Source organism: Condylura cristata, unplaced genomic scaffold (genome assembly GCF_000260355.1).
Source record: "Condylura cristata isolate star-nosed mole 26May11 unplaced genomic scaffold, ConCri1.0 scaffold00012, whole genome shotgun sequence".
In the NCBI taxonomy this organism is placed as follows: Eukaryota; Metazoa; Chordata; class Mammalia; order Eulipotyphla; family Talpidae; genus Condylura; species Condylura cristata.
The window spans coordinates 8,147,730-8,161,925 of record NW_004567113.1 but is presented as its reverse complement, the minus strand read 5'-3'; the positions used below and the strand labels follow the sequence as shown (position 1 = coordinate 8,161,925).

Below are 14,196 nucleotides of genomic sequence, written 5' to 3'. Positions count from 1 at the left end.
ACTTCTCTTTGGTGTTAGTAAATATTGTGTTGTTGAGCTAAAAAGAAGAATGCTTGCAATCATTTCCACCTTGTGATTATACACTCTTGACATCTAGGCATATATCTAAATAACTGTAGAGTTTTTATCAGTCTGTGCAAATAAACACATTAATATGTGCACAGATGGATTTTATGAAACATAAATGGCAGTTCCCAGGGTTTATCATTTCCAGGTAAAAAACAGGTACTTAAAGAACAGCATTATACCTTTGTAGCTGCTTGGGAACCAGTCTGTGTGGCCATAGATTTCTATGGCTCCACTTTCCTAGTACCACATCTGTTATTAGAGAGTAACCTCAGTGGGGGAGCATCAGATCCAAGATTAATTTATGTAAAGCAGAAAAGTCATTTTGAATTAGCTTTAAGTTGTGAGATATTTGAATATACCAGCATGAATAAAATGTGTTTGTGGGCATATATATATTTGTGCATCTATGTGTATATATATATATGTATGTATATATATATATATATATATATATAATGGGTTATCTATTTACACTTATGAGATGCATATATTTTTATGTGTAGAAAATGGAAATGCACATTGATTAGCCCTTTTGAGGCTTTGAACAACTGTGTCTTCTTCCTGCCTTCTTGTTTTGAGGATTTAAATAATTCATACAAGGTATGTACACAATCACACCCATAGTATGTACAACCTAGTCACACTTAACACAGAGAGGATGTGTGAGGAATGTAAATCATCCCAGTGGTCAAAGAACTGACCTTACCTGTGACTAATGGTGTGGTTAATTAGCTCTGGCATATTATTTAATATGCCAATGTACTTATTACTATATTTAGCCTTAGTGATAATTATTTATGTTATCTATGTTTCAGAGATGATTAAAAAAAAACAACAGCCCTTTCTGACCTTCAAAAACAAGAGGACACATTCTGTTATTGAATATACATACACACTGTTGGCTTATTCATTTTCATACATGTGCCTATCTGATGACAGAATCTGATCTTAAAATGGGAAATTGCATGTCATTATTTTTCTACACATAAAAATAAAGACCCAACCACTTACAGACTCTACAAACTTACAGAATGTAGTGACATACCACAGTCAGCTATATTACGCACGATATATTGTTCACACACTAGAAGAACAGAGATAAATACATTTAAAAAGTTTAGTCTTGCTACTTGTATTTCTCTCTTGAGTTTTCAGGCCACATTGTCCTTCTTCAACTTCAGAAAAAGGCATCTCAGATACCTTAAAAACAAGAATTAGCCTCTCCTCTGAGGGTAGAGAAATATGACTGTAATACTGCAATCTCTTGATTCACCAACATCATTTTAAGACATGATGGAGAACATTAATGAAAAATAATTTATTTAAAGATGTGGTTTAAAATAAATGCTAAGAAATGTACACTACAATCATTGAGATAATGATAATCATGGGCAAACCCCTTTACACATTCATAGTTTATTCCATACGTAATATTAAAAACAATGATACAAATCAGAAAAAAATATTTAATTGCTTAAAAGTCTTAAAGAATTGACAATTTAATTTTTAAAGTAACAAAGAGTAATACTAGCAGCAATGACAAAAAGCAAGCTATAATTTTCACCCTGGAAATAAGTGGATGACATCTCCACATGTTAAGAAATCAAGAAAAGTTAGCATTTCTATCCTTTTAATTCTCTTAACACTCTTAAACCACTAGGGTATCTCATCATAATTATCACCATGCTGGTTGATAATCAGTATCTTTTTCTGAAGTGTGAAATATGTGATTTTTATTCCTTCTGTTTTGCAGCCAATTTTGAGCTTTCACTCAAAAGATACTTGATGAAGAATCAATATTTAGAAATGCTCATCCAAAACATCATTTTCTGTAAGGCATTATTTGAGGCCCTTTTGGTACAAGTACTCTTGTTTTATTTTACATTTGGGAACTCATTTTCATAACTAAGACTGGTAATCCTCCAGGCAGAGTTAATTGCATTGCTTTTCTACATGCTACTGTATAGAAAGAAGAATCACCATATGTTAACCTTCCATTCCAACAAAGTTTCCAGATGGAATAGTCTTAAGTTTTAAAAGCAAAACTTTTGATGACCTTTTTTTTCTGTCTTGGCTAGCATTACAACCAAGATGTTAACCATAACTTTACTAAGGCTTGTTAATGTTATATCTCCTTATGCTGCTCCTAGACAAGTTTTTCCACCAATAAAGCAAGCATTATATCTTTGCTTATTTCCTCCTGTGGATTACAGTCAGTCTTCAGAGAGCAACCCATAATTATATAATGGAGTACCTAGAATAGATGTACTTGCTGGTATAACTGCCTCTTTTTGGCACTTTAGTGCTTGGTTTTAATTTCATATTCAACAGTCTTTAGTCACATGGTTACTTTGAGTTATCTGTTCTTAAGAAAACAAAACAAAACAAAAAACCCAACAAGCTTGTAAATAACATTTTTTTTTGCACTATTTTGGCCTCTACAGTCATTCTACCAAATGGTTATTTAATGTCCTTCATAATTATCATCACTTTGATATACCAAATACCCAATAGTAACTTTTCAGGATAGTTTTATCTATCTATACATATATACAGGTGTACTGGATTTACTGTGAGAGAGGTTATTTGATTGTGGTGAGTGAATCATTTGGCTGGTGAGAGCTCACAGTTTAAAGTACTGTGATGATCTCTGCAGATGTCATTGATTACTTGTGAGTCAGAATCTTTCCACCTTCATCCATCTTCATGTGTGTCATTAGTCTTTGCAAATAACGCCTATTCGATTTCTGAAGCCAAAGAGAGTTTTTCTTGTTCCCAGTAGGGTAAAGTTCATCGAAACCGGTTTCAGTATTTACAAAAATATCTTTTCTCCTTTTGCCAAAATGTCTACAGTGTTGACATTCTTAAGCTCATGTGTCTGCACAGATGACATTTATAATTGCTTAGCCGGTTGCAGGATTTCATTATGAAGGGTGTAGTTACAGGACAGACAGGAGATCCGGCATTATCACCTGTTACTTGCTAGGTGGCAGCAGCCAACTCGTAGTTGGGAAGATTCAACCAAAAGGGTCACACAGGACATCAAATAACACCGCGAACAGAAAACAAAATGCTCTCAGGTAGGAGTATAAAGTAGCGAACACTGAAGCAGAAGTGGACAAGCCTTCAGAGTCACTGCAGGGACAAACGGGGTGGGGATGAGACGATCGGCTCATTTATTCAAGATCTGCATTATTATCGCAGAGGGAAATTCACAGGAATCATTTCTCAAACATATTTAGGGTGGAGCAGGAGGGGGTGAACATTGTCATCCCATGGCATCATTATATCAACAGGCGAATAGGAATCAGGCAGGTAAAGGCCTACACAGGTTATAAGTGCCCAATTTTCAGTAAAAACACATATACATATATGCAAACCTTTTCCTAATGTACTATTTTCCTCTATACTGATTTTAAAAATTAGACAAGGGATGTGGTAATTTATATGACACTAGAAGTAGACACTTTTTTTTTTTTAAACACTTTCACAATATGTGGGAGGCAGAGCAGACAATATCTCACATTTGGTAGCTGAACAGTAACAGTGGATACCACAAAGTTCAACAATTTACATTAATAGCATACTCATATATACTCAAATACCCTCTGCAAACATATTTTAAAGTCACATCATGTTCTATTCATGATGTAGTATATACAGGTATTCTCAGAATGGACTCACAGAAATGAGAGAAATAACTTTGGGATAAGCTAGAAACAATGAAACCTCAACACCATGGGATTCACCTAAATATCATTTTCCTCTTCTGCTTTCTACTTTATTTCAATTTTGATATTTAACCTAAAACACAGAACACTAGTATCCAAAATAATGAACGCTGAAGTTATGAATATCAGATCAAGAATCATCAAAAATCAAGTGATATTCAATATAGCTGAACTGTCAAAGTAGGGAACATACTATATATTTTACCAAAATCTCATTTATAATGAAATTTATAATGATGTCAACAAATATATTTCTGGTTAACTTTCACCTAACAAAATATTCATCTTCTGTCACAGATCTAAGACACAAAGGTTAATTACGATTTTACAGTGTGTAGAGTTGTTGATCTGTGCTACTAGAGCAAACAAACAGAAAGACATATTGAAAAAAGCACGGAAGATTAACATGACGGCCAAAGCAATGAAGTTTTACTGATGGTCACACAACCAAAACCAATATATAAATCAAAAAATTCTAATATTTACCTAATAGCATATTAACATTTTAAATGTGCAATTATCTAGCAAACATTATGTCCTAACTCATCTCTTATACTACTGGTTTCAGATATATTTTATATTAGTTTACTTTATAAAAATATTCCAGCAACTGAAGAGCACTAAAAGGAACCACAGCAAATCTAAAAGAGACCAAGGGCAAAAACAACTTTCAACTCAATTATTTCTTGATAACAAGGTGAGAATCGAATTAGGTTAAAGGGTCTGCCAGGGAAAATGTTGTGCAGCTTCATTTTCTAATGAACCTAAAGAATTATAAATAATGTACTGAGTGAATGTTCATGTGTATCGCAGATCACAGGGAAGGAAGCATGTCAAATAAATATTTTGCTGTGAAAGAAATTAAGATATCCAAATACAAAATGCTGCTCCTTTAACAAGCCTCCCAAATTTATTTATTCATTTTATGATCTATCTGTGGTATTGTTTTAAAAAGCTGTTCATTCTGTAAGTTTTAATAAAAAAAATAAAAGAAAGAGTGCTTTTGTGACAACCTGTAGAGTGTGATGGAAGAGAAGATGATAAAATAATACTTTAATAGTAAGGAATGAGGGTTAGTTCCATCACCAAGTAAAAGCAGTTGAACTTTACTGATCAAATATTAAGTTGTTTAATACTTTTCTTAAATTGAACAACTGCCATAATGAATTTGGTTTTAATTTATTGAATTAAACTTAATTAATTTTATTAATTTATTTGATGTGAGATAAATGCCTACAACTATCTTAGGTCTCTGTTTCATGTAACTAGGTATAAATCACAGGGTTACTCCAAACTCATGAAAATAAATATTATTGCTACATGAATTCTTCTTCCTTTTCTCCTATTTTATGCAGGAACAACCTGTTCTAGCCAACTCATGGCAAGGGATTACCTGGGGCCCACCTATCTGGAGTGAGTACTGTTGACAGCTGCTACCTTGTACACAGGGTGTTTTCTGTAATATACGTAACATGAAAGCCAATGTGTGAGTAGGCAGAGGAAAGACATTATATCTTGGCAAAGGTATCTCCCACAGAAGTAGCATAAATGCCACTACAAATGTATAGTTAAGGCCAGGTTTGAGATCAAGTCCCTAATCTTTACTGGTAATTATTGCTAATTTGATTATAATTTCTATTTTAGATAAAAGTCTTAACAGAAGCCAGTTGGTAAGAAACTGATAAATGTGTCTTATTAAAAAAAATCATTCTAAGCTCTAACTATATGACTATAGTTACTAACTCTGGTTCTAAGAAAGTAGATTGTGGCCTACTTACAAGGGTTTCACATACAGTCCAATAATTCTCTCTTTTAAAAAATATTCATTTATTTATGCATACAGAACTGGGGTACAGGCCAAAGATGCAGTGGAGATGAGAGGACTAACTAGAGACAGAGTGGGGAGCAGAACAGGCAGATCCAGGGAAACACACTGCTGAGGGGCTCAGTGGGTGAGACAGGAGAGGTCTGCCTCTCCATGTGGGTCACCTCCCTAACCCAGGATCGAACTCACGCCTAAGTGGCTGCTGATAAGTTCAGAGTGCTGCACTTTAACCCATTGTGCCACCAAGGAAGGCCCCCAATAATTCTCTTAACTTTGAAGTAAATCAATGGTTATTTGCTAATTTAGGTTGTACTCCTAGTAGCTTAAAGTTCAGGTCGTTTCCACATATGTTCAAAATCTGCAAAAGATAATTAGACTAAAAGATATCAAAGCAAAAAAGATGAACTTACTGCCTAAATGGTGTTTATGCATCTTTGGAGAGAGAAACATGTCCAGGCAAGGGAAGGGAGTTCAGGGAAGGAAGCAGCACCCTCTAACACCTACCGGTATCCTTCCCTTAGTGCTAGGCAGAACCCAGCACTTCTACAAAGAATAAAGGAGGGGGAGTCTCTTGGAAGCAGATTCCTACTGGTCATTCCAGTGTCCTGAAAGACACTCATAGGATCAAGGACAGACTCCTCTTGTGGAGACAAATGAGGGCTTAACTCACCAGGTGTCTATGTTCTCAGGGTCCATTTTCTACCCGCAGCTCAAACTGTTCTTTTGTTGGGTTTAAAGGCTAAGAAATGATGGTATCTCCTAAAATCAATATATTTGCAGAGGCTACCCTTTTACTATAGATTATAAATAGAAGCAATTAGATAATTTTAGTCTATGTACAAAACTTATAAGGAAGCTTGTATTCTACTTGGTGGAGACTAGAGTTTCTATCAGAAGCTACTGAACCAACTCAAAAGAAAAACACAAACTGCATCCTATTTACAGGCATCCAAGTTAAACATATTGCTTTTGTTACTCATGAGACTTTCTTTTTTTCAACTTAGAAAAAAGAGGGCTTGGAATTGGCTATTTATAATTCCTTACCAGAGCTGTAATAATCTCAGTAGACTGTTTTGGGAGAACACATGTACAACATAAAATTTAGTAATATCAATAATTTGATGACTTTTTAAGGATTCAGCAGCATGTACTTCCTCCAGGGTAAGAGAATATGAATTTAATCTAGTCAGAATCACAGAGCTGTATCTTGCATTCAGTGCAGGAAATTCTATATATAGAAATTCATATTTCCTGTGGCATAATGCTCAAAAGCTTAGCTAAGTTTCCTAATTTAACTTTCTTACAATTATTAACAGGTATAACAGGGCTTATAAGAAAGGGTTAAAGGTAGATGTTTAGAAACATTAATTCATAGTTAGTGTCTTATTCATTTAGGTGCTTTTATTTAATATCATCTGGCCTACAAAGTTCAGTTAGTTTCCATTTTTTACATTATAGTTCCTATCAGCTATTTGAGCTTTCAGTGGTAACAGCATTCTTATTGCGGCAGGACTAGAAATTTTAACAGAAATGCTGATAGTGTTTTTGCCATTTGTAATATAAAGCAGAGATTTTAATGGAAATACCTTAGTTGATAAATTGAGGCAGTGATACAAAATAACATGTAAAATGATAGTCCTACTTTTATAAGCAATATCATATATAAAAAACCCTCTAGGAATATTATCCCTCTTAATTAAGGTCAAAATTTTGAGTAAAGTTTACTTCTTTTCTCTTCTGTTTTCCTGAATCGAAATTTATTTTTTTTTTATGGAGCCTCTAAGGGATCCCACAATTCTCAACAGCTGCTTCTAGAAGTAGTACTTGCCTTCTCTTCCTTACGTCTCAGAAAAATGTAATTACGTTTTGACATAGATGGGCACTTACGAATCATAAATAGATACAAGAGCTCCACTACACGTCCCCCTTCAATCTAACACGGAAGAAGGGGCAGGTCGAACACAGCAATTGGGGCGCCGGAAGTTCTGCAACAAGGACTGAAAAACACTATGTTGTCTTCCTTTGAGCTTTTTATTTGATGAAGTATCTGAAGAAATGGATCTTCGGGTCTGGCCATTTTGAGCTTTGATTAATTTCTCATGTTCCCTGATTTGTCTTTGTAAGTGGTTCTGGATGGCGATCCCCAGGGACTCCGCGTCCAGGGAAGCACCATACACTTCCCAAGTCATGCCCTGCTCATCCCACTTCACGTCCCTGACACGCTTGGACTGTTTCAAATGCAGCTTGGCGTCGGAGCTCATTTGCTTTTTCTTCTCTCCCGGAGTGAGTCCCACCTGGGCCGCAGCTGCCGTCACGTTGAGCTTCTGCTCCTTGAGGAACTCGCTGACGCGGCTGGCCCTGCGAGGACTGGCTTTGACTGAGCGCGAAGGGGTCCTCTTGCCAGAACCCGGGCTGGAGTCACCCAGGGAATCAGAAGGCAGGTTCAGACTGGTGGTTGGCTTGGTCTGTCTGTTTTCTTCTACAGAGCCCTCCTGACTCCTTCTAACTGGGGATGGTGTGGGGCTGGCAGCTGACCGGGTAATCCCGCTTTCCTGAGAGTTAGGATTGAGCAGGAGAGACTTGGCCTCTGCACTTGCCTTGATGTGGGGACTATCACTGCCATTGGGTTCTTGCTCTTTCACTAGCTGAGCAGACTCGGGTTTCCTCTCTATCACCTCTTCTGTAACTGTGGCCTCTAAGCCCCCAGACTGGTCAGCTTTGCTGGCCAGGCCACAAGAGTCAGGGAGTTTGCAATCGGGATTTGTTTTGTGGCCATTTTGGGTTTTCACTGCAAACTCAGATGACTTGCTTCCAAATTTCCCTAAGTCATGACTCGTTTCAATGCCATGGTCTGCTCTGACAGAAATCTGGTCAACAGGGCCAGCTTCCAGGGAGATGGAATTCACACTGTGGAGCTGTCCAGAGGGGGGCTTTTCCCTGACGGGGGCCGTTTCTCCTGCCCTTCCGTTTTCTTTCCATGTATCCTGTGTATTAGTGGGTGCCATCTTGATTGATGAAGTGTTCAGGACCTCAGCTGGTGGGATCACGGATTTACCTTCCTCTTGAAAAGCCGAGGAAGCAGCTGCCTGGGTACGGGCCTCTGGCTCCTGGGGGCCCTGCGTGTTGTCTGCCAATTCCAGAATGTGAATGCCATTTCCACTGCTGTGGCAAATGACACGCAACTGTTCTTGTTGTTCGAAATGCCCAGCAACGGGGATTTCCTTTAAGAAAGCAGCGAGGATGCTGGGGCTGGTGGAGACACTCCTGCTCTGGACGCTTGCCACGGCCTGTACCTCAGCATCTTGCCGAGCCCTGCTGGGCATGTCCTGGGGCGCACTTTCCACTTGGTTGGTCATTGTACTTGCTTCTTTGAACTTTGACACCTGCTGTTGTGCTGGCAGCAGCGCCTTGTCGGGATCTGAAGGCAACATGCAATTTTTGCTAGGGAGGGCCGGTGACTGAGGTGTCATGAGCAGAGGGTCTGTGGCAGTGGCACCCGGCTGTTTGTGCCCTGGACATTTATCTTCTTTTGCTGGAGAGTCACAGGACCTTGTCTGTGAGCCACAGATGGCTTGCTGTGTTTCCCCTTCAGGGCTGCCTATGGGAGAGGAGGCATCACCAAGCTCAGACTCCATGGCTGCAATAGTTACAGTCTGCACCGTTTCTTGGACAGCTTCTTGAGAAGAAAACTCACAGAGCACCCCGTCTTTGCTGCTACTCTTGATGCCTGCTGCAGGACAGCTTGATTCCTCAGGTTGACCTCCATCTGAGGGTCTCTGTGATTTTACCAGGGTGGTTTCAGGTTCTGCTGAGGAACTGGCACTGGACCGGTCCCCTGGACTGGCCTGGTGGAGGTGTTGGTTGGCTGGCATTGTACTCGCTGTGTGTGTAAGGTCCTTTCCTGCTGCAGAGCACGGCGCTGGTGCTGTGGGCCCACTGCCTCCTGGCAGTTGAGTATTGCAGGGAGAGTTGAGTGTGGGAGATGCCTTCTGCACCTCATTGAAGATGCCAGGAGAGGACATGTCTAGCTGAGTGTTCTCATGCTCAGAGACCTGGGTTAGCGTCTGGTCAGCAGCTCTGGGACTGAGGTCTTTTTCTGCAAGAGAGTGGGAAAAGCCATTGGTGTTCTTACACAAGAGGGCTGGTCCAGGCTGCGATGAAGCTGACTTCCTCTCTCCTAGGTCCTCTTCTTTTCCAGAAGCTTCAATCAGGAAAGTTTTAGCCGATCTCAGAGGCTCAGGTACAGTCCCCATGGAATTTCTCTTGAGGAATATCTCGTCTCTGTCGCCTGAGTTGTGCTCCCTCTGGGAAGCAGTCTTCTTTCAGAGTGAAGACACAGTCAGGACTGAATCCTTTGAAGGATCAATCTGCAAATTGAGAAAACAGCACCATTAATACAACACAGCATGGAGGGCTGGGAAATATACCACACTGTCATTTGGCTAAGATCTCAGGAGCACATTAAGACTTTTCTGCCTAGGTCTATTGATATAAAAAAAGATCTTGTGAAAAAAGATTTTAGAAAAAATATCTTAACAGTACAAGTGTTATTTAGATATACTAGTTGCTACTTCTATCCCACCACATCTAGCAAATAAATTTTTTTTTAAGATTTATTTATTTATTCATACAGGTCAGAGACTCAGGGGTGGCGAAAGACTTCACCAGAGACAGTGGGGAGCAGAACAGGCAGATGGATGAAGTACACTGCTGAGGGGAGCAGCGGGCGGGTCAGGAGAGGTCTGCCACGCCATGTGGTCACCTCCGGGGCAGGCGGGGATCAAACTCATGCGGAAGTGGCTTTAGATTCTCAGTGCAGTGCTTTAACGTGCTGCGCCATCAGGGAGGGCCGCAAATAAATTTTTAATGTATTTGCCTGAGCATTTGCAAAACCTCCAGTCATTTGGGTGATCTGATTTATCAAAGATTAAAACAAACAAACAAACAAACAAACAAAAAATCTGAAAAGCTACTGTCATCAAGTAAATAAATATTGAAACAGGCCTAGACAGACATGTAAAATACAATATCTAGAAATAGATACACAAGTAAAGGAGAATTTAATGAAGAAAAGTCATTGCATTTTAGTGGCTAAGGGATAGATTATTTAATATTCGAGACTGGCAAACTTTATTCAACAGGAAGAAAAGAAAACTAGATCTTTGTCTTTCACCTGTTCCCAAAACAAACCCTAGATGAATTTAGATGGACTAAAAGTTAAAACTGTAAAAGAAATAAATTATTAAACAAGTAAAAATCTTGCTGAGGAAATGTAGGAACCATAGAGCCTAAGGGAAGGAAGGTCAACTCTTGTGATGAGGCAGAAAATACAAAACACTGTAAGAGAAAACATAAACAGAGATGACTGAATAAAAATGAAATCTCTTGCTTGGCAAAAGACCATATGCAATAGATTTGAACCAAAAATAGTTTGCAACCTTAGAGAACATACAGAGTGTCTTTAATATTGAAAGTACTTGAATTTTACAAGGAAATAAAATAGCTTTTTTTTTTTGGAATATGGATAAGGTACATGAAAATTTAATTTACGAGATAATCAAAACAGTGAAAGATGAACAAATTCATTTGTAGTCAAAGAAATGTAAATAAACTAACAGATTTTACCCTACTCCAATTGAATTTGTGTAAATAGTTTCAAAAGAGAGTTATAACACTTTGGACTGGGTGACATAATGCAAGGAAGTGTTTTTGTGAATTACAGGTACAAAGCAATTTGGCTTTTAGAATGAAAAATATATAACTTCTTGCTCTGTTGATCCCAAATCTATCAATAGAAAGAAAACACCAGTATATATGGATATAGATATAAAGATGTTTGTTGAAGTAGTTTTTGTAGAGGTGAATCACTATCTCATGAATGGGAGGGTGGTAGAAGAAATTTTGACATACTTATTTTAGAGCACTATTCAGTGATTGAAGGGAGCAATTAATTAGGCTAAACATTTCATTTGAGAGCATTTTCCCCAAAGTATAGTTGAATGAGAAATGCAAGGTACAGAAAAGAATGCTTTCACTTTTGTAAACCAGTAACCTAAAAAACTACATGTGTGTGTGTGTGTATGTGTGTGTATACACGTTTTTATATGATCATATTTAGGGTGAGACATTTTATGTGTTTAATGAGGCAGTATGGCAACTTGGAAATGGAGAATGAGAGATGAGGGCATCCAAATGTGTGGAAATATTGGAATTTAATATGTGTATCTGAAAATTTGTATGTGTATGTGTGAATCTAAGCATCTTTTGGAAAGGATAACTGGGTTGTGTGGCTAAAGCAATGGCTGAGAAACTAGAAGATGGCTATGTTTTAATATTACCTCTATCACTAATAGCTCTGCAACCTCATGCTAACCACTTAACCCTTGAACCCCAAGTTAATTAATTGACGAATGAATGTCATGATTTTTAAGGTACCTTCCCATCCCCAAATTCAAGTAGTTTAAGTACTTTCAAATTTTTTTTTAAGATTTATTTATTTGTGCATACAGAACTGGGGTACAGGCCAGAAGCTCAGGGGCAGTGAGAGGATTCACCAGAGACAGAGTGGGGAGCAGAACAGGCAGATCCATGAAGTACACTGCTGGGGAGAGCAGTGGGCGGGTCAGTAGAGGTCTGCCACGTCATGTGGTCACCTCTCGGGCAGGCGGGAATTGAACTCATGTGGAAGTGGCTTTAGCTTCTTAGTGCTGTGCTTTAACCTGCTGCGCTACCAGGGAGGGCCAGTACTTTCAATGTTAAAGACACTTTGTATGTTCTCTAAGGTTGCAAACTTTTTTTTGGTTCAAATCTCTTGCAAATGGTCTTTTGCCAAGCAAGAGGCTTCCTTGAATTACTTTGAATTACTTTGCATGTGCCAGATAATTCAAATAGCACAATCTTAATGCAGGAATTAGGCATCAAAATAAGGCAAAGATAATACTGGATGGATGGGCCCTTTAAAAAAAAATATATATATATATATTTATGCTTAAGGAACTGGGGTATGCATCAGAGGTGTGGTGGGTGAGAGGATTCACCAGAGACAGATCTACTGGAATAAACTGCTGAGGGGAGCAGCGGGTGGGACTGGAGAGGTCTGTTGTGCCATGTGGGTCAGCTCCCTGGCTGGGATCAAACTCATGCTGCAGTGGCTTCTGAGAGCTTCATAGTGTGGAGCTTAAACCCGTTGCACCACCAGGGAGAGCCCGGATGGGCCCATATTTTGAGAGTACATCATTTCATGTTTTGTTTCAGTGTTACTTGGTTGTCTACTATCACATGAAGTTTAACAATGAAGTGGAATTATTTGTCTGCCCCAAACTAGCACTTCTTCTGACTTCAACATTCATATGAATGGATTGAATATATTTTCTTTGTTGGCCTTGAGTTCTTTCTGCTTAATTAAACCACTGTCAGATTTATAAGCTTTTCCTTACTTGAATTTTCTGTTGCAATCACTGTGCCCCAAGTCCATCTTTCCTCTCTGTTCATGTGCCTTTATTGTATATTTTTTTCTACTCCTCAGTGCAAAAAACTTAGCTATTCTTCAAGGACCCATTCAAATCTCACTTACTTTCTGATGTCCTCTAAAGCCTTCATCATAAAATCTTTTAAAAATCCACCAAGTATGGTCATCTTTGTACTTTTATGTGCTGCTTTTTACCTTTGTTACTTGTATAAATGTCTCATTTATCCCAAAGTAATTCAAGCACCAGGAGGGAAGAGACAAGCTTATTGATTCTGTTCTACTCACTCCACAGGACGCACTATAGGGTCTTGAGCATTAGAGTTTTAATTGATCCCATTTCCCTCGACTATAGCCATTATTAACATCCTGCCAAACTTCAAAATAGTGGACAGTTTTAACCCATGGCATTAACTATCAATAAAAACACAGTTAAAGTGCTTTGTTTTAGAAGTAAGAAAACTGTTGCATCTTATTTATTAAACTTTATGTATCTGTAATTAGGCTTACAATATCAAAGATAAGTACATAGGACACCTGTCACAAAAAGCTCTCATGAAGCCAAGAGTATAGAATGTCTTCTGTTTTATGTGCTTGGAGTCATGAAACCCGGTTTGACAAGAGGACTCTAAAATACGATCAGTTCAAAATTCAGCAACTAAAAGTTGGAAGAAAGCCTTAGAAAAAGATGACGGACTTCATAAAACTCTCCAAAGTCAACTGGATTTAATTCTATTTTCCACAGACAAAAGATTGTACTAGTTTAACATTCAACCTTTATTTTATTTGTTTTGTTAATGGAGGCTAAATTATCCACCAATTCAAGAATCAAGAAGAAAAGCCCAAATTGCTGGTTAATACCTGTCATTGGAAATCTCTTGATCTATGGATAGATAGGAAATTAACCCAACTCTCAAACATACTAATGTAATTGTCATAGCACCTCCATGGATCCAGGAGAGATTTCCTAAACTGTGGGACCACTCCTGACCCCAACTATTCCTCATCTCCACAAGCAAATAATAGGTATCTATCCTCTCCAAAATGTTAGACACATATGACATTTCATAAGCCTGGCTAACTGGTGGTTTAGAGTGAGGAGGGTA

The 14,196-nt window shown here is 38.3% G+C and overlaps 2 protein-coding genes across 2 annotated transcripts in view; both read right to left on the bottom strand.

Moving 5' to 3' along the window:
* FAM13A (family with sequence similarity 13, member A) overlaps positions 1-14,196 on the bottom strand; it is a 438,275-nt gene that overhangs the window by 363,678 nt on the left and 60,401 nt on the right. The gene's annotated exons all lie outside the window — the stretch shown is intronic.
* Positions 7,472-9,887, bottom strand: GPRIN3 (GPRIN family member 3). Its single transcript, XM_004681125.2, has one exon. It carries the CDS (start codon positions 9,876-9,878, stop codon positions 7,554-7,556), a length of 2,325 nt encoding a protein of 774 aa, XP_004681182.1. The 5' UTR covers positions 9,879-9,887; the 3' UTR covers positions 7,472-7,553.